The following is a 21,145-nucleotide window of genomic DNA, read 5'->3' as shown; positions in this document are numbered from 1 at the left end:
GTCATGACATGCAGACGTGAACAGTGAACAAGGCTCAGCCTCCAGTTCTGTCGCTGTGATGTGGTTTACAATGAAGCACTTTGCTCCACTATCTCCAGCACAATTCTGGGGCCTGCTTCTTGTGGAAAACCAATGTGCATGCTGCAGATACAGTGCCTCCTCCGTTCACCACGCACCAGCGACTCCTGTAGGCTGGCCAGGTTCCTGCAGGCCTACCTGTAAGTTGCCCGGAGCTGCATGGTACCTGCAACACTGTAGCTCTGAAGTGGCTGCATGGCAAGACTGCAGAGTGAAAAGAAGTGGATGGCTGACGGCACGCGTTTCGGAGGACGGGTGTGTTCTTCCTCGTCTCTCCCAAGTCAGCGCCGGAGTGACAGTGGTGAGCCGGGTTGAAATAAAAATAATTGGGCTTTCAAAATTGGGGAGAAAATGAAAAAAAAAAAATTGCCAATTGGAAATTTAAAAAAAAAATAGTATTATAGCACATCCATTATAGCTCATGCACTCGCACAACATCATCTGGTTTCTTTTAATGAATAGGTGTTGTCTTTTTCCCCACATGGTGTTTTTATGGTGCAAGTAAGAAACACATATTTTTTCCAACGTCCTCATTTAAAATAAATATTATTAAACATTACAGTCTACCTGTAAGAAGCGTGTTAAAAATGTTTGAAAGATTTTTTTTTTTTCTCTGCTGTTGCTGCTGCTGGTCAATCTGCTTTTTTAATATAAAAGAGTTTTCTGAACTTCAATACATGGGTTTACTCAGTGCAACGTGATTTGCTTGTCTTTCTCTTTTAAGATTACGCTTCGCCTGTCCCACATTATTAGCAGCAGTCAGAGGAGCGATGGGTCCCTAATGGGTGCTGGTACACTAGATCCTGTCACCAGCTTTGTAGCCTTATTTTCTCCCAGCCCTGCGCTCAGAAGGATTAGTTCCCCTTTAAGGAAAAAGTGAAGTGACATTTTACTATTTGCATCCAGACAGTTTTTCAATTTCCCCAGACGCTGCTAGCATTTTATTACAATTGTCAAAAAGAGTAACAGTTGTGTTGTGCTGTGATTATTATGTTTTACCCACAGATCACCAGAGCAATTAAAAACTGTAAATAAGGCTGGCCGTGTTGTCAGACAAACAATGGACTCCCGGAGGAAAGGTTTATTTGAAGAGAGCATTTCTGTAAATACTCTCTCTTCTGCTAAATGGCTGCATTAATTAGAAGCTACAGGACTGCCTTGCCAGTTTAATAGCACCGCACAGCTTAATGAAATCACAGTGGCATGTATTTTTAACACAAGATGAAGATGTTTACTTTGTATTGCGTTAGGAATGATGATGAACCACTTGGTTTTGCAACCAAGGCAGTGATAATGCAATTGTGAATGCCACATGTGTTTTGGAGAATGTGAATGCAACTTGTACAATGCCGGGAATAGCAGTACAACATGTAAACCAGACACATTCAGCGAGATGTGGTTTTGCATCCCTCTTGCACAGTGACTTGCGCACAGTTTAACAACCTCCTCTCTACTCTGTCTGAAAGGAATACCTTTTCCAGCAGAGTACAGAACACTTCAAATGAACAGCAAAAACATTAGAAAAAACTTTCATAATCGAGAGCTGCAAAAATGTAACACTCTAATGAAATATCATTTTTAAGATGCGGTGATACCAACTTACTTATTCTTCGTCCTTTAATAGTGTTTTAAGATGCGGTGATACCAACTTACTTATTCTTCGCCCTTTAATAGTGTTTTAAGTATCTAGTAACTGCACTAGGTTTGACAGGAACTCAAATGAAATAATAAACTAGCCTCCCGCAATAGAAAGACAACATGCCCCAGATTTCTTTCCCACAATTCAGGTGAGGAAGGAGTCATGACTGCTCCTTATCATCCGATACAGGAGTGCCTGGAAGCAAAGTTTTGTTCATTATGAGAAGCTTTTTATCGCTGTTGTTGAATATGAATACAAAGTACTTTGTTTCTACTTGTACCTTTGTTGTTGTATGCCAACGGTTGTCATTTCACAGATGAAACTCGCTTTGGGAATGCATTATAGAAAAGAAAACAAAAAAGACAAATCCAGTGTCCCAAGATCTGCCCGAAAGCACGGCTGGCCTGCCAAGAGCTTGGTGTGTGTGTTTCTGCTTACGCATGGGTAACGTTGGGTTGCTTAACAGACCACAGAAGTCAACAATCCTGTCAGAAGAACACCTTGTGCTTTTACTGCGGAGTCAAGTACCAGAAGACACTGCTGAAAGGGAACATGTTAAGCAACCCACATCTTGGCAAAAAAATAAATAAAATAAAAATTAGATCCTTAACAATAGAAAAAACATTTCGCCACTGTGTTTTGACTCAACGTGTCAAGTCCTTGAAGGCGCCCAAAACACTGTTTGCTGAGTCATATGTCCATGGTGGTTAAAGGTTATATCCTTAATGGTTAAAGATTATATCCGTAATGGTTAAAGGTTATTTGTTTTCTTAGTTCACCCACCCCTTGTTATATCGCCCCTCGCTACACTGCGGATTTGGATATATCACAGTCCTGGAGTTGGCTCCCCATTTTTACTGTCTAACTGCATATGCCTTAGCTGCAACAGACATAGGCACTTAGAATTACTGTTTGTTTTATTTTGTACTGCACATCGCAAACAACAATATACAAAACAATCAAAAACAAAGCATTAATATCGTACTGTTATCATGTACTCACGTATTACACAATAACACAAAGCAATTAAATATCTGCTTGCTGAAGCGGTTTTGATTGTAGCTGACAAGGCGTTCACGTGTGGCAGCAATGCACTAGCAAAAGCCACAAGGCAGTGACGTCAGCTCCCTAGCAACAAGCCTCCTATGTTGGGAATGGATTCTTTCAGTGCAGCGGGTTTGTGCATTTGAGAAAGGAGAGGAAGACTCAAGTTGATGAGAAGCAATTACCCTCCGCTGTATGAATTGAAACGGTGTTCTGCTTTTTATATGAAAATGAGAAAAAGCAGGCCCTAGTGGCCCTCGATATATAGCGGATTTATATTGGACCCCGACACCCACGATATATCGAGTGGGTGGTGTACAATATTTGCGTACAGATTATATATATATATATATGCACACACTGTAGATCCTGTTCCCTACCCTTTAGATCTATTCATTTGATCTAAACAGGGACTGATCTAAATACTACCATCGTTTAAATCATTTAAAAGAAGGGGACCTTGAAAAGGACAACATCTCAAACAGTGTGTGTGCATTTTATATGTCTGTAAAAAAATCAAATATATCTAGATGCACCCTGTTTAGATGCATTGTTTCTTCTCTTTGAATTGAAGTTGGGTGAAGCTGCTCAACTGATTCCGTGAATCCGTTCCAGGCAGTAGATGAAATGTGTAAAGCTGGATCTACACTGGAAGCGAGCCATGCGAGCGAATCATTCAAAAGTAACTGGAATGTATGGGTGCATCTACATCGACTGCCAGCAATACAAGTGACCAGTCTGGGTGAAGCGAGTGACTCCACAGGATTTCCATTACATGAGAGTAGATGTTGAACTACATGCTGATTTAAACTCGACTCTTGCCAAGATAAGCACCAACTAAGATGTATCTTTGCATTATGATCCCTCTGCATCTCCATCCATTTGCATTGTTTTCCATCTGATGATATCCTTCTGTCTGGTGTTGATTGCTGAAGTGTAATGCTGGCTCCAGGGATCAGCTCATTTTGCCTCCCCAGCACATCAGCACACACAACGGCTGTGATGCTGGCTCCGTGGATCAACCCAGTGCAGTCTCACCAGCACATCAGCATGACAGCCGTCTGGATTGAGCTAAGTAGGGTACATCTCTGGGGTCTTCAAGTGGACACCTTCCATCCTCTGTGTTTCGTTGACTAGCCCATGACACCTCAAGAGGGCTCAACAGTGATTCTGGCGTCCCAGCATTACCCCCCTCCATCCCCCAGCTTACTTACCTGTACATCAGCGTTGCTTTCTTTCTATTGTGCTTGAGATCCCCATCTAGAATCTTTCTGTCTCAACCACAGCCAGTTGCTGCTCCTTTCTGATGCTTCAGATAAGTTCTTCATTGTGCGACGCAACTCTTGGCCACTGAACCCAACGTCTCTGAGAAACCGGGTTGTAGAGTGTGCCACAAATCCTAGACAACCCACCTCCATTGGGTAAACCCGACTCTCCATCCTCTCTGTTCCGCTTCAGCAGCTAGTTGAGCATACTAAAGTTTCTTCCTCTCATATGCCTCATCCACAGCATCTTCCCATGGCACTGTTAACTCCATAGGAATAGGGTTAGGGTTAGGGTTAGGGTTTTCCTGCCAGTCGAGAGTGATTAGAATGAAACGGACCAATCGGAAGCAAAGCCAGTTCCTAACCCACTCTCAGAACAACACCCAGGATCAGCTTCATCCTGCCCCAAGCCCAGTCCCAGGATAAGCCCTGTCTGCAACAGCTTTACTGCAGTATGGACTTTTGGGACTGTTTGAGAGGGAGGATGAGAATGGGGAGTTCTGTAAATAGCTGTTTGTGTACAGTTTTGTGGGTGCCGGGTGTGCATTGTGTTATATTACTGTAGCGTGACTGTGGGTTTTACCTCTGCCCCCTGTCAGCGGGACCTCCCTCTCCTGGGTGTGTGGCGACTTCGCTGTCCATCTCCTGGGTGTGTGGCGACTTCGCTCTCCATCTTCTGGGTGTGTGGCGACTTCGCTCTCCATCTCCTGGGTGTGTGGTGACTTTGCTCTCTCTCTCTCCTGTGTGTGTGGCAACTTCTATCTCTCTTTGGTGTGTGTTGGCTCCACGTGCTTGTTCTGTAGTCTGTGTGCTGTGGGAGTGGTCTTGTGAATGGGCCACTTCTGTCTTGTGTGGGATTGGGTGGGAGAACAGCAAGAGGGATAAGGACAGGGTTACTTGACAGTTTCCTTAAAACACTGAGACAGGTTGAGAATGTGGATGATAAGCTGCTCTATTGATGGGGCACCCTCCAGCTATGTAGTAGACTTTATGCCTAAAGTGTAGATCCGGTTTATTGCTGTGAGAACGGATGCCTGTAGCATGTATGCATATATGTATAACAACGCATTTAGTTCTCTTGGAGCTTTAATAGTTCATTAACATTATTATTCCTTATTGATTAAGTGTAGTGAAACAATTTGGCTTCTATATAAAATATTCTTTTAAAGTAAAACTTATTGAAAACAATCTCTGTCGCTTTAGATGAGTGCTAATTTGTAATGAGGTGGTTATGTCAGACTTCGGTACTCTCGAAGACAACCTAATGTGTGTAGGAAGCAGAAAAGGAGATTGCAGTTAAAGGTCATAGCTTTGATTCAAGATGTAAGCAGGTCCGCAGACTGCCTGAATGGGGAAAAACACGAAAGATCAAATGTTTATCTCAAATTACATCACAACAATAGCTTGGATCAGCTTCCCCATGTTACTAACACATCTCATACAATACGCAATTGAATTATCAAGAGAAAAAACCCTGCCGATACATTACACCCTACAAGGTGTAGGCTCTTTAATACCTACATGCCAGAGAGACAGAAAACACACTTTGCCTTGGGTTGTCTTTTATATTTCCATACCGGTAACTCTCTGTCTCTCTGCTCATCCCCAAGCGTACTGTAACACAACCTCTTGAGAGGCCAGTGTAGTGCTGCTTTCCACTCTCAGAAAGTTAACTGCGATTGGAGCACTAAAAAGCAAAAAAAAAAAAAAAACAGGAAAACATCAAGAAAAACCTGGGTTTGCTTTTTAGAGCATTAAATTGTGCGAGTTTGAGAGTTTGTCAGCGTGTCTTTCAGGACTGTCAGGTGAAAGTCAGGCAGAATGAAACGCTCTTCGTGGAGCCTCTGCAAGAGAGCCAGCTACACGAAGAAGCCATTCGTATCCCACTGAGTATCCCGATGTGAGTGCAGGGCTGAGATTTACACAGGTTTGAACTATCGCTTCATGACCTGCATCACTCTTTCACATGCCTCAGGGGATATGGATGTGCTGCCCATGTGTGTGCGTGTATTTCTTTGCCTGGGTCACGGTTTGCCATGTGTGTCAGGGCGGCTGGCGGGAGGGGTGGGGGCGGGGGGGCAGCTGGAAAGCAGCTAGGCAGAAGTGATGGGGAGAAAAGCCAGGCCCCCGCAAGCAGAAGCAGTGGGCCAGAAGCAATGTGTCTGTAATGGACTCTGCAGCTCTTACCTTGCAACTCACTTTCAGCCAGCTCTGGTGCTTTTAGTCAGTGGTGTGGATTAGTTGATCTGATAAGTTGGCAGGTTTCCTGATTGTGTTGAATTCCCTTTTTTCACATGGGTGTAAGTGTGAACTGGAAGGGCAGCAGGTCTCAGCGCACGCCTCCACACAGCCCTGCGCCTGTGATCAGATTGCACCTGGCGTGCCAGCTCACATGCACTGATTAATCACTGGCCACCCTGAACCCTGTGGAGCCCAATGCAGAGCATCCAATCCATTCTTGATATTAACACAGCTAATGTGGCCGGACAGCTGGAGCAGTTTGTCTGACTCCAGTTCTCATCATCTATAAACATTTGGGGTTGTAGGTTGCATACATCTACTTGTGCCTAACAATTTGTTACTGGAGGTTTTGTGTATTTTCTTTATGCAATCATTCCTGTCTATCAGACTGACCTATGCACATGAACAGATCGCATGCAATATAGAGTTTCAGTTTCCCTGGGGGAGAAGACGGCCTCTTTGAAGATACTGGAGGCAGTTACCAAAAAAATGATCTCATTATCATCGGGTTGATTGATGAACATTTCAAAAGCATGAGGTGCATTCAGATGAAAGCCTACCTGAAACTGTCAGGTGTCCTAGTTTTCTCAGGTGAGGTTTCGCAGCAGTGTGGTTTTGCTTGTTCTGTAGCATAGCTGGATGTGTTCCGTGAATGCAAAGTTGCCAGAACAGCAAAACAAAAAAAGTCTACACACCCCTTTTAAAAAATGTAAAAACTTTGTACCTGTGCTGTTTGTGATGTGAAATATCCTTGCAGTTCTTGGACAGCCACCAGCTTGTAGAAGGGACCAGGGTGTCTGAGAATAGTGCAGTGAGGGGTCTCCAACCTACAGTACTGAAGTCATGAAATCCATGTCATGGCAGGAAATGTCAAATAGAGCACTGAATTAAGCAGCAGATTTAGCTTTTATATTTTGCCGTCAGGTAGCGATGCTGTGGCAACTTCTGACCCTGTCGAGCAGATTCTGATAGCCCCTGCTTGATAATCAAAACCTTTTTTTTGTAATTTTTTAGCTGATATAGTTTTCCTGCCACGGGCAGAAACCCCCCCCCATTTGCAATTAGAATCACGCAGCAATAGATAGCTGTGCCACTGTGTCTCTGTGTGCAAAGGGCTGATTCAGACATGGAATAAAACACAATGCCTCCAGTTTAACAGGAGGTGAAGTGTGGAGCCAGAGCTTTCCATTATGAGGACTTAAAGGACTATTATGAAAGCTGTAAAACAAAATGGCCCCATTCAGAAGCAGTTGTGTTTCCATAATCCCAATGACAAGCGCTTACCTTGAATAACAGCAGAAAGACTAATTGTGACGAGGACAGGACACATCTTTTTTAATCCTGGCTGTCATCTCGTCTGAGCCCAAACCCATTTATATTAACCTCTGCTGACAGAGTCACATGACCGACGTCATTTCTTGTAATTTACCAGCAGTAAATCTAACCTTTCTTCATCAAATATTCATAAAGGCAAGATTCCCAACGATTATCTGTCTTTTCGTATTTACTGTATGTTGTCTTCTTCTTTGCTCTGCTGTGGACATTTTTAGTCAGATGGAATTAAAATGAAGATGCTTTTGCATCCTTGGATGGGGGCATATTGACAGTGTTGTGCTCGCAGTGTGGTGTAAATGATAAACATGTACTGCACACAGTACAGTTTAAACATGCCTGAACTAAGAGAAAATAATACATGGATTGCAACCACAGTTCATATTTTTTTTATTACTAACAGGTCCCTGCATTAATTAACTGTCCCTACTGTCCTGCTGTTTCACTCAGCAGTTAGCAATGAAGCAGGTGTCTTACACCAATGAGACACAGGTTTAGATTATCTCTGAGCATACACGTTGGGGCACTTTTGTCGAAATAAAAAGCGTATCGACCACAGCAATTGCTGAAACCAGGAAGACAGTAGCGTCCTTGGCTGGTGTTAAGTAACATTACCAAAACAGCCAAGTCGGTCCCAGGCTGGATTTAAACCCGTGTCCCATTGGTGAACTCACACCTTGTTTCTTTGCTATCAGCTGAGTCAACCGGCTCCCCAGCCACTGGCCTGTCTCAGGTGTAACCCCCACCCTCGCCCTCGGGGGCAGACACAAAGTACACTCAGAGCACCTCCCTCTGCCCTCTGGGGCAGACACACAATACACTCAGAGCACCTCCCTCTGCCCTCGGGGGCATGCTGTTCTTGCTTTGTCATACAAACTGACAAATGTTCACAGTGTTTAAATGTAAGATAATTACAGTAGCAACCTAATTATTATTATTATTATTATTATTATTATTATTATTATTTCTAATCGTTTAAAGTCTGTGTGTTGAACCCAAGGAAGTATTGGCATCCAAGGACATAAGAGCACACACTCCTTTACAGAAATCATATATATATACATACACACACAGTATAACTTAGGTTCAAGGGGAGGTTACCAATTATGTGATACATCGTATTAATGTGAAAACAATTTCACATGGCTTTTAACAGTAAGTAATTATTGTACTTATGTTTGTCTGATTAACTGGCTAGTGGAATTTCATTAATTAATTGAGAGCTCTGATTTGATGGTGTTACTGTATACCAGGCCGATTCTACCTCTCAGGTAATAGAGTTCTGTAGGTCAGCGTCTAATCACAAAGATTTCACGAACCCTCATAAACGAGATCATCACATTATTTATAAAAACAGTTGTTAACCTTAGTACATATTTCAGTGGGTCTGCTTTTTAACAGTGAACTGCAGTTTCTCTGTGCTACCTGTGTGTAATCACCCCCATTCTGCTATTTGTGTCTTTTAGTTGGAAAAAGTGGTTGCTGATTCCAGTGCTTTGTGAAACTTTGTTTTTGTGTGGCTGGGGTTAGCCAATAAATTATTTTTTCCAGTGGAAATGAAAATAGTTTTCGCACTGCGTTAAGGTAAAGTTACCCATGTGTGCGCGTATAGAAATACATCTGTTTTTCCTTGTTGCTGTGAAAATAATCCCAAATCAAACATTTTTTTTTATATTACTTACATTTTTGCTTTGAAACTGCTTGCCAAATGGCTGGCAAAATTATTTAAAATGTTTTCTAAGGAAGAATATGCAAATGTACCTGTAGTTAGAATGTATTTTAATGATAGAATTATTATACTGATAAAAAAAAAAAAAAGACTTAAAATGAAGTAAATGCAAAAACAATCCACATTGAATCAAAATTACTTTTTTTCATGAATTAATCCAAAATAAGCTGTTCTATTCTGAAAATGAATCCATACCCGACAATGAATTTAAAGACTGCAGTGGATTACGAGTTCAAAAACAGGATACATATTTTGTATACTGCCTGCTTCCTTCACAAGGTGAACGATCTGATGGTCCAGTCAAGTAGCTGAGCTCATTTGCTTGTTACCAGTTTCATGTATTTTCCAGGCACGCTTTGTGCTGTATTTTACACACTGATGTTTGCGCTCCATTGATAGTTCTGTGTGTGAGAGTAGAGGTGACCTCAACACTGCTCACCCTCCCCAAGGCTTTTAGCATTATGAATGGCTTGTGCTTTTCCTACAGTTTACAGTAACCTCTGTGGATACTGACACATTTTAAAACACTAGTCTTGAAAAGATGGAAATCCAGGATACACATCTGCATGAAACAAGGGCGTCATTCAAGTGAAAAAACATTTGCCGCATTTATACCTGAATGTAGTCAAGTCAAGTTTTGCGTATTTGAATCTCGATGTCATCGAGCAATGGAAACACAGCTTTTGTGCTTTTATTTAGTCCTTCGTACAGCCCAGCCAGGAATGTTTCCACTGCTCCGAGCCCCTTCCTGAAATCAATGAGCATGCTTTCCCAGTAACTTCCCTCACCTCGCTCTCGGTAAATCACTCTCAATGCAAGCTGGCCCGGCACACAGGTCTCCAGAGAGCAGCACCCACCACCACTTAACATAACTACTCTCCTGGCTCCTAGCTCATGGCAGATACTGTCAGAGTGGAGCCCACCAGCCTGGCTACAGTGAGCAAAGGAGATCCTTTACCTTCAGGTAATCAAGACTCCTTGAGCAGAACGTGTCCGGTACACAGTACAATATAGAGGCTGTGTGACCTACCCAGCGGCTAGCATGTTCATAAGACACACACACTGAATACACAACTCAGGACTTCCCCCAGTAGTAATATTCAACACAACGCTGGGCTATTAAAGCTGTTATAGCTGCTCATCTCATAAAGAACAGATTTGTGTGGGTCTCATCTGACAGGGTCTTCCAGGGCAGTTTGGGTGCATTGACCACTTCACTTGGAGATATTTTGATCATGATATGGCTTTGCCTTTCAGACAGGGCCATCTCGTATTGATAGTGGACGTAGGTGTTTATGGTAAACAGCTGAGGAGGTCACTCTGTACTCTGTAGGGGTGGCAGTGGTTAACCTTATAGGAGATGTGACAGATAATAGGACCGGCCAGTCCTTATTGCTGTGGGCATGGGCAGGCCACAATGTAGCAAAGAAATATATAAGCATTTGCCATATTTTCTGCTAATTGCTAGCTTTAAAAGCAGTTCTGTGACTCCGGTTCTAGTTTGGCTATCTTGTCATAAAGAATGCACAGTTTAAAAACCGTGCGCTGTGTTCGGATACTAGGTCTTTCCCATGATGTTATAACTCGAAGGAATTTAACTCCAGTGTGTTTGTTTTCATTGTTATTTTATAGAAACAATATCCTCTTTTTTTTTACTCAGCTGTTGGGCGTGTTAACAAATAACTCTCTGAAACACTGTATCTTTTGTTCAGCAGTTTTCTACTCTTGTCACACAGCTTAGTATGATAAAGCTTTGGAATTCAACACGACATCCCCTAAAGCTAAACGTATACCTTGTAACTAGGCAATCCGAGGTATGATACATATAATTAGCCAGCCCTGTTTGACCCCTATATTGTTACCGGCAGACAGGTTGGAATTGCATGTCTCAGGTGACCTTTTCATGTGACTGAGGTCAGAGGTCAGCTGGTAGTAACTGTATTGCTGTCATGACAGCCCATTCATCACGGTACTTACAGCTCCGACAGCCGGACAAATAGGACTAGGTATAAAAATGCTTTTTATCTTACCTGCTGGCCTGAAACAGAAATTGCTGGTCATAAATTTCTTTCTGTGTAGAAACTGGCAGATAATATGCAAGTATGGTAGCCCGAGGGGAAAGGGGGCATACCTAGGTGTTTTTGTAATTTGTTAAGTTGTTAAGTGCCTAATGGACCCCCACCTGGTCCCAGCATGTTAACGGTCAAGTCAGGTTGCCTCCTCCTTTGTCTAGACTGTAATTGTTTTTTTATTGTTTCAATTACATACTCTGTTTAGCGTTTACCTTCAGCGTAGCTGTGAGTTGTACTCCACATCTGTGAGGCCAGCTACGGAGCCCTAGCACACACACGGAATACGTTCTGCCCTGAACACGCAGTTTCTTTACATTGCAGGAGTCCGGCTCATAGCTTTCAGTGAGTCTCACTCAGGCTCCCGGTGATGACCAGCATAGTTGCAAAACACAGACTCTACCCCACATTTTCAGCATGAATTACCATTAACAGTCTTTGCAGCTCTTAACACAAACTATTGTTTTATGTGGTTTAATGAGACCTCACAACATTTGAATTTGTAAATAGCGAGTTCAACACTAAACACGGATAACTATTTTGCATTAGATTTGCCAGGAGAGAAAAAGAGAAAAAACCCATAAAAAAGTACCTCATTTTCCTTGCAGGAAATAATTACCATCAACTGCTAGTTTCAGTCACGGTGCACATGCTTACCAGCATTTTTAAAATGGGAACCCCAGCACGAACACACAAGACTGCTAATCTATCGTTACGCTTTCTACGTACTCCATCAGAAAGTTTGTTTGCACACCCAGCTGCAGGAACATCACCCTCCCCTCCAGGCACACTCCTGTTGTTACCTGCAGAAGTTGTAAATGCCACCTGCAGGATCTGTTATAGGTCAGGAAGCAGTGTCGGATTTACAGGGGATTTTGCACGCCACCACCACCACCTTCAATCAGTGGCTAGCAGGTGAAGCGGTGTGTATACTCAGGGTAATTAAGAATACTGTTTTTTTTTTTGTTGTTGTTTGTTTTAGCTACCCGGTAAGTAATTAGGGTCTATTAATTTGATCGAAACTGATTTAGATACAGATGTCTTTCAAATCATTGAAAGAAGAAGGGGACTTTGAGAAATCCAACATTTTAAGCAGTCTGTGTGTGTGTGTGTGATTCTCTTACAGTAAAACGACTGGTATGGTCTTGATATGTAAACGACGACTGTACTCAGATTCACCGCTATTTTGATCAATTGAACAAAACTCATTGGGCTAAATTCTCGAAGCGCTTTGTTCTAAGTCATCATTAGCTATTTTTTTCCAGCTAGTATGCATGGACCTTGTGCCACAGGTGTGCTATCGATACAAGCGAGTATGATGAATCGCGGCTTTACAGTGTTGTCTACATCATTCAAGACTTATGAAGTGTATGCATTTTAAATCTAGCTCTTAATCATTAGTAAACCTAATCTGAAAGAACATATTAAAAGGTTCCAGTCATCTCTGACCATAGAGAGGTTTCCACTATGACATTTACATCAATAGTTGTTTGGGAGCCAGATAATCAGGTTCTTATTGGTATTCTGCATTTATTAGTGTAATTACCGTAGTCTGTTGCATTTATGTAGTTTTCCTTCCTGTTACAAGTTAGATTTGTTTAATATGCGGCTTTGTCTGGCTGTGATAGATAATTGTGCACTTAACAAATGGCAACTCCAGATGCTAATCTTAAACAATGCATTCATTACAGTGTATCCGCGAAGCCGAGCGAAAGAGAGATTCATCATTTTATTTAAAACAGAAGATGTTTTTGGAGGAGGCAGACAAAATAGAGCTACATCTCTGGTGGAATCGATGGCCAGCGCATTACTGTAAAACGTATTGATTAAAAAAAACGGCAAGCACAATGTTAGCATTTAGTCTGAGGAGTGAGGCAATGCTTAAAGGAGTTTATCCTTTGACTTGTGCATTAACCTTTTATTGACTGGTTGCATGTCCATAATTAACACTCACTTTAGCTAAAGTGGTTAATTTTAGCATCATGACCAGTGCTTGCAGGTCAGTTCAAGTTATGGTAAGTGTACAGTTGACCTTGGGAAAAGGGGGGTGTCTTAAATACCTTTCACATTAACATAGCATTCATTGTGGTCTCAGTGGTATTCAGTAAAACACAGTATCAGTGATCATTGAAGACAGGGATAATTGTACTGCACTCGTATGTGATCACAGATGGTTTTCCTTTATTTTTGCTAAACCTTCCCATATTGATAGCCACGAGATACAGCTCTCAAACGACTGTTACGGCATGACCAGTCACTTTGCCGCCTTCTGTATCATAGACACCGAAATAAATATTGATTTCAAGAGCAACTGGATGTTCAGCACAGCACAGCACATTGAAAACTGGTACCAATACTACATGCAGAAACTGAGTAAGAAAACCCTTTTCTGAATGCATAAGTGCTTATGCAGATTCAGGTGGCAGACATCAGTTTCCTAATTACTCTGATGCACAATCTCATCCATGTGGCAAAATAACCATAATCTGACCTTTAAAAAAAAAAAAAAAAAAAAAAGAGAGAGGGAAGCTGTGTTATTGTGTTAATTTGGACACTATTACAATCAGTTGACTATTTATGCTAAGCGGATTGTCCACACTTGCTTCTGTTCCTTTAATTCTTGTACTAAATAAATAATGAGAACATTTAAACACATTACTCGTTTCAGAGCCCTAAGGTCGGCTAATCTTATTATTTATGAAGTGATGTGCTACATAATAGTACTTAGTACATGTTAACAGATGCTGTTATCAGGTGCTGATGTGAAGCGCTCAAGATATATTGGAATGAAGCGTTCAAGATATATTGGAATTTTATATGTTAATACTGTCCTCCAAGTCTAATGTACAACCGATTGAGGGCAAACGATTCTGAAGTGTAGCACTTAGCCTCGGGTATTAAGTGGCTTAAACTAAATATATAACCACAAATTGTGGGAACAGCTAGTTGTCCCTGGCTGTCTCCCACAGGGACCACCCACCTAGAGTACCGTACAGATCCATGGAGGAGGAACTTTGTGGTCAGGCTTGCTCAGGAGGCTGAACTGGAAGCCAGCGATGAAGAGTGTGTGTTGTAATGGTCTGCAGCTGGATTGACACTGCTGATGTGACTCCAGTGTTTCATAATCATGGAACTTGCAACATTATGGCATACTGGCCCAGGTCCATGCTCCCAATTCTGTGTGCACTGCATAATTACAAGGGCAATCAGAGGCATTGCCTTACAGGCAGGGGGCAGCTTCTAAGATACTAAGACTTCTAGATGAAGTACTATAGGGCCAGTTTCTGAAGTTGCCAATCGCAATCTACTCCCCCCCCCCCCCCATATCAAAATGAATGTGTGTGCATGTGTGTGTGAACTGTAGCAGACATGGTTATCATGCATGTGTGTGTGAACTGTAGCAGACATGGTTATCATGCATGTGTGTGTGAACTGTAGCAGACATGGTTATCATGCATGTGTGTGTGAACTGTAGCAGACATGGTTATCATGCATGTGTGTGTGAACTGTAGCAGACATGGTTATCATGCATGTGTGTGTGAACTGTAGCAGACATGGTTATCATGCATGTGTGTGTGAACTGTAGCAGACATGGTTATCATGCATGTGTGTGTGAACTGTAGCAGACATGGTGTATCAACATTCTAACCACATTCAGTGATCTGCCAGTTTTACCAGTTTTACAGTTTTCACAATTCCTCCGCCACTCAACTCAAATATGTTTTCTTTTTTCTTTTTTTTTTTTTAGGTGCCAGTCCAGACTTGCCAAAACATTACCAGCTGATGAAGAACCTATATGCCACCCTTACTGGAGTGATCACAACGCTTCTATGCCATTGCCATTCGACCTGCAAGAAATATTATCTCGCCTAGAGGACATTGTGAGCCCCACAGGGTAAGCATGCCTGGCAGTACATCATAGGACAGCGTGTGACTTCTCACAACAAACTCAACACTGTTTACTGACGACTGGCAGTTCATATGAATAAGGGGGGAACTGTTCCTGAACTGATGATGACCTCTCTGGAATTCAGCTTACCTCGCTGTACTGCATGCTGCCAAATACTTCAATAACGCTGTTTGTCCTTCATCGCAAAAATTGGATATAACTGGGTTCTCAGTATTTGAACCGTGGGTCCGGTGCGGGATTCGTTAAGCCATGCTACTCTCGATCGCCTGGATCAGTCTGTCGACCTGGACTCACGGAGCATGAGAATAAACATGAGCATGTTTTTCGATTTCCATCTTTGATAAATAGTGTCAGGCTTGGTCAATAGTTGCTCATGAATAAAATGTAATTACCAGACCTAATTGGGAACCCCAGTACTAATACACAAGACTGCTGGTCTGTCGTTAAGCTTTCTACCAACTCTATCAGAAACTTTGTTTGCACTCCCCACTGCAGGGAGATTACCCTCCCACGCAGGGACACTCCTGCTGACTAAGCCTGACACTATTAGGGTTCTAATTTGGACACAATACAAAAACCCTTTCTTTCTTTATTTTTTGAGACCAATGAATCTTCGGGCAGTAAGTGCATGAGTACCCCCATTCTGAGCCATGGCATAAATTTCTTGTTAATGTTAAGTGTCTGTGATTTAGTTTAAAATAGAAAAAAAGTGAATGACTTTGTGTGCATTTTGTTTTCATCAGGCTTTGAAGAGTGGCACTGAAGCGGCTTCCTGCTGCGTGTGGGTCTGTCAGCCAGAATGGATTGCTGAAGACACCCGTCAGCATGCTTTTAGACAATACCCATCAGCTCTGAAAGGGCTGTGCAGTGTGAGGCCAACAGAAACACTACATTCTTACCTGCAGTCACAATTCTAGGTTAAGTTAGTGGTTGATTGATACAAGAAAGAAAAACAAAATGGTAATGGCAGTATGGCACTGCTATAGACCTTTTTTTTACGATTACACCAAAAGCAATACATGGTTACCGATCCTTGCATTTTAAAAGAAATAAATAATAATGAAAAAAAATATGACTATAACTACAGGAGTGGCTGATAGAGACCCAAGTGTGCTACAAGCTAGAACCGAATTCAAGCACAGCCAGCATCAATGAGCAACGACTGCTAAAGCTGCAATGTGAAGCTATATATAACGTGGTTGATGGTCCCTTGGTATGCAACAGATTGTCTGCATATCTTTCCCACTCTGCCCGAAACCAAATGCGGATTTGAGGAACATGAAGTCCTGCTAAAATCCTTTCACCTTTGTGTTAATACTGGCAAGCTTATGTCCACTCCAGCCACCCACAGCTGACCTCTTGTCGCTTTTAGGATATATAGTTTGCAGATCTGTATCCTGTTACAAGTTGAGACAGATACTCATCTCTGCAATCTGGTTTCTCAAAAGAAGCAATTGGTTGACCATCTGTGACAGTTAATGACAGCCTCCCAGTATTGATTATTTCAAAGCATCTAAAAGCAAACAGTTGAGAAGCATTGTTTCATTGATAAGGTCAAGTAACTGATGTCCTTACTGATAAAAGGTTCACTGTTAACTTGCTTACTGTACAGCACGACGCTGATGAAGAACATCACTTATCAGCTGTGAACTGTGTCTGCAAATCTGAAAAGCAGGAATGTTTTAAACAAGAGCACTGTTCACTGCTTCCTAATGAACAAGCTTGGCGCTACAGCCTTTACTGTGGTATAGTGCATTTATGACCTCTTGGTTTGGACTCATACTGATACTCATACTCTTACTCAACAATGCACAAGAAATAGCACATTTAATTTGCATTTACAAATGAATCCCACAGCCCGCCTTTGAGACAGCCGTTGTGCTCATTATTGGTTGGGGCACTTGTTCCACATGTCATTGCATTATATTCCTCTTGAATTCAGATTTATCTTGGTAGACCGGATGCCCCTCGCTTGTGGTGCAGTTGCCAACTCCAGTTTAGTCGTTTCTCCATCTTCTCACCTAAGTGATAAACAGATTATTTTCTGTGACGAGAGGTCCCTGTGGGGATTTCCAAAGCAAACAAACACAAGAGTATACAGGAAACGCACAAGGCTATCAAAGTGATTACTAAGTAATGACACTACAGCTCTCTCCTGGGCTCTATGGAGGATGACGGTATCTTGATATCTTAATGAATACCTAAATAATAAAAAGACAGGTCTCGTGGAAATTGTAATGCAGCACAAAGCCTATTCTTGCTTTTGTTCATTCTAAGGTGTATCTGTTATGATATATATCTCTTGCAATCGAATCTTTCAGAACTGTTACAGGAGTGACCATAGCACTGACACAGGGTTAATTATACACAACATTAAAGATCTTAAACAGTTAGTGATTACAAACATGGTACTATTGTTTCCATTAATGTTGACTTGTACCGGTGAGGAATTTGGAACATTATCTGTTTACTGTGCATGAAATGATAAACATGGCAAAAATAAGGTATACTTGAGTGTTCAGGAATGTGCAATAAACAGAAAAATACAAAAATAATACAGTACCCTCATCTACCTGTAAGAACAAAATCCAGTTGAATTGTGTGGAGTTTATTATGAGTGTTAAACTTGCATTGAAATATCTGTTGTACTTCATATACCATTGAAGCACAAAAGAAACTGTAGCTCAGTGCGGTGCAGAGCATTGCTCTCTGTAATCACAGTGCTGTAGCTCAGTGCGGTGCAGAGCATTGCTCTCTGTAATCACAGTGCTGTAGCTCAGTGCAGTGCAGTGCAGAGCATTGTTCTCTGTAATCACAGTGCTGTAGCTCAGTGCGGTGCAGAGCATTGCTCTCTGTAATCACAGTGCTGTAGCTCAGTGCGGTGCAGAGCATTGCTCTCTGTAATCACAGTGCTGTAGCTCCGTGTGGTGCAGAGCATTGCTCTGTGTAATCACAGTGCTGTAGCTCAGTGCAGTGCAGTGCAGAGCATTGCTCTCTGTAATCACAGTGCTGTAGCTCAGTGCAGTGCAGAGCATTGTTCTCTGTAATCACAGTGCTGTAGCTCAGTGCGGTGCAGAGCATTGCTGTCTGTAATCACAGTGCTGTAGCTCAGTGCGGTGCAGAGCATTGCTCTGTGTAATCACGGTGCTGTAGCTCAGTGTGGTGCAGAGCATTGCTCTGTAATCACAGTGCTGTAGCTTAGTGCAGTGCAGTGCAGAGCATTGCTCTCTGTAATCACAGTGCTGTAGCTCAGTGTGGTGCAGAGCATTGCTCTGTGTAATCACAGTGCTGTAGCTCAGTGCAGTGCAGAGCATTGCTCTCTGTAATCACAGTGCTGTAGCTCAGTGCGGTGCAGAGCATTGCTCAGTGTAATCACAGTGCTGTAGCTCAGTGCGATGCAGAGCATTGCTCTCTGTAATCACAGTGCTGTAGCTCAGTGCGGTGCAGAGCATTGCTCTGTAATCACAGTGCTGTAGCTCAGTGCGGTGCAGAGCATTGCTCTCTGTAATCACAGTGCTGTAGCTCAGTGCAGTGCAGAGCATTGCTCTCTGTAATCACAGTGCTGTAGCTCAGTGCGGTGCAGAGCATTGCTCTGTGTAATCACAGTGCTGTAGCTCAGTGCGGTGCAGAGCATTGCTCTCTGTAATCACAGTGCTGTAGCTCAGTGCGGTGCAGAGCATTGCTCTCTGTTATCACAGTTATGTAGCTCAGTGCAGTGCAGAGCATTGCTCTGTTTAATCACAGCGCTGTAGCTCAGTGCAGATCATTGCTCTCTGTAATCACAGTGCGGTGCAGAACATTGCGCTCTGTAATCACAGCGCTGCCTTTTCTTTTGTATTACAAACATGGGCCTTTCCTTTGCTGCAGCTTGGCAGAGCTTACCTCCACTTGAAAATGCCTGTTTAGATGCTGTCCAGTCAGATTAAAAGAACAAGATACTAAAGGATTTCAGTCCTGGCACTGCCCAACCTCACCACATGGGCAGCCAGATACAACTGAGTCATCTGCATCTCATCTAAAATGGATGAAAGGCCTGTTTAATATCGACGGGAAGAGACCACTTATTTCAAAATGAGCACACGGGAAAGGAACTTTGCGGAGGAAGACAGGGCTGGCATTTTCAATTTTGGGCAGCCCACTAAACCTTTTATCAGCCACATGGAAATAGCAAGGACAAGCCTCCACACCTTGTTCTTTGTTTATGGTAATCATGCTTAATACATGTTTTGAAATAAAAGCACCATTACGGCTGCATTAAGATATCTGAATAGCTGGCCCTCACAACAAGGATGTGATATATTCATTAGGGGTCGTGTTCACCTTATCTCTGGCCCTCTGAAGGTTATCTGCGTCACTGAGATTGCAGGCGTGCGCTCGGCAGCACAATTGCGATCCCTTGATTGACAAATCTTAAAATAAGCTTTTGAATAGCTTTCGGCATTGGCCTCGGAATAATTTAGATGTCAAATTACATCTAGCAGCCAGGGCCGCTGGAACTCTATATATTTTTGTGGTGTTGTTTAAATATTTGAATTTCTGAGCTCGGTCATGGTCTGTGTATTTGGTTAATAACGAAATGAGGAGTGTGTTTGCCTCTGAAAGTGCAAGATGATTTTATTTTAGGAAATGCTATAGGGTTCAGGCTAACCTTTTTTGCGAGCCTTTTCTGTGTACACAGTGCAGCAGCTTTCCACATCCTCGCAGTGCAAACGGGCCTCATTGTTTTCTGTTTGGCTGGGGACAGTAAAAACAATTAAACCTACTTCTCACCTGGCCTTTGGCTAACAACGGACTGCACTTGGGTTAAACTTAATTGCCTCCTAGTTTGAGAGGGCTTAGAAGAGGGAAAACAGCACACACAGTCACAGTCACACACACACACACACTGCCTTCTCTCCCATTTATGCCAAATGCGGGATGGTCCTTATTGAGGATGATCAGTCAAGTGTCATATTATATGTGCACTTTAGAATAATAAACATTATACATATGGATGATGATGGGGATCAGCTGAAAAGCACGGCAGATTTAAACCACATTACTGCGGATGAGCAGCGCAAAAACAAAATTATTTCATCTGATTTATCATTGTGCCTCATTTTCATTTTTCCCACACAAATATATCATAACTGACACTGAGGGGGTTGCCAGTTATAGAGTCAAGCTACTTTTATTCTTTATTAAGACAAAAAGGCACATTTCTTTCACAAACTGCTTAGTCATACACAGACTGAGGAAAGCATCTGCCCAGATGGGCTTTGGGAGATCAGTGGCCCACGAAACCTTGACAGCCTCGGAGAAGCAAAGCAAAAATGTAAATAGATGATTTTGTTATAGTGGAGAAAACATAACAGAGCTGATATTGCCCAAGACAATAATCTCTGTAAATACCAAAACTATTCTTTAACATGTCATGGAGTGATACCCCTTCAGAACTCCAGGACACCCACATGCGTTCTGATTCTGGATTCGGAGCAAGTGAGGGGAATTGGGTTTCCTAAGATGATCCACAGCCAGGCTGTGTAGTGGACAGCTGATCTCTTCACACCTCTCAGCTACTGGATACAGCTGAAATGCGTTTATACAAGCCTGCATGGGAGTGACTGTCACATCTCGTAATGGGGATGCACTGTACTGGGTCGATAGAGTTTCACACATCTGTGTGTCTGTGCTGCTTGGTAAATGGTTTTCTGTCAATAAAATAAAAATGCTAACCTGTCCTTGCTAGAAATCAATACAAGAATGACTTTTCTTGTATTTCTTTCTGGTGCAGTTATTTCACGAAGCCAACAAAAAAAAATAAAATAAAATGTTTTTTGTATTTCTTTTTTTTAAATA

At 42.3% G+C, this 21,145-nt stretch overlaps 1 protein-coding gene across 2 annotated transcripts in view; it reads left to right on the top strand.

The window, feature by feature from the left end:
• The window catches only part of fto (FTO alpha-ketoglutarate dependent dioxygenase), a 123,126-nt gene extending 105,057 nt beyond the window's left edge, over nucleotides 1–18,069 (top strand). For both annotated transcript variants that reach the window (XM_041269265.1, XM_041269264.1), the window contains exons 9-10: nucleotides 15,146–15,292; nucleotides 16,051–18,069. In XM_041269265.1, the coding sequence (XP_041125199.1) occupies nucleotides 15,146–15,292; nucleotides 16,051–16,057 (154 nt within the window). In that variant the 3' untranslated portion in view covers nucleotides 16,058–18,069. The remainder of the gene's footprint in view (nucleotides 1–15,145; nucleotides 15,293–16,050) is intronic.
• Nucleotides 18,070–21,145: the final 3,076 nt, after the last annotated feature.

This window comes from Polyodon spathula, chromosome 13 (genome assembly GCF_017654505.1).
Source record: "Polyodon spathula isolate WHYD16114869_AA chromosome 13, ASM1765450v1, whole genome shotgun sequence".
Taxonomy (NCBI): Eukaryota; Metazoa; Chordata; class Actinopteri; order Acipenseriformes; family Polyodontidae; genus Polyodon; species Polyodon spathula.
The sequence above is the reverse complement of the archived record's forward strand: the minus strand, read 5'-3'. Positions and strand labels throughout refer to the sequence as shown.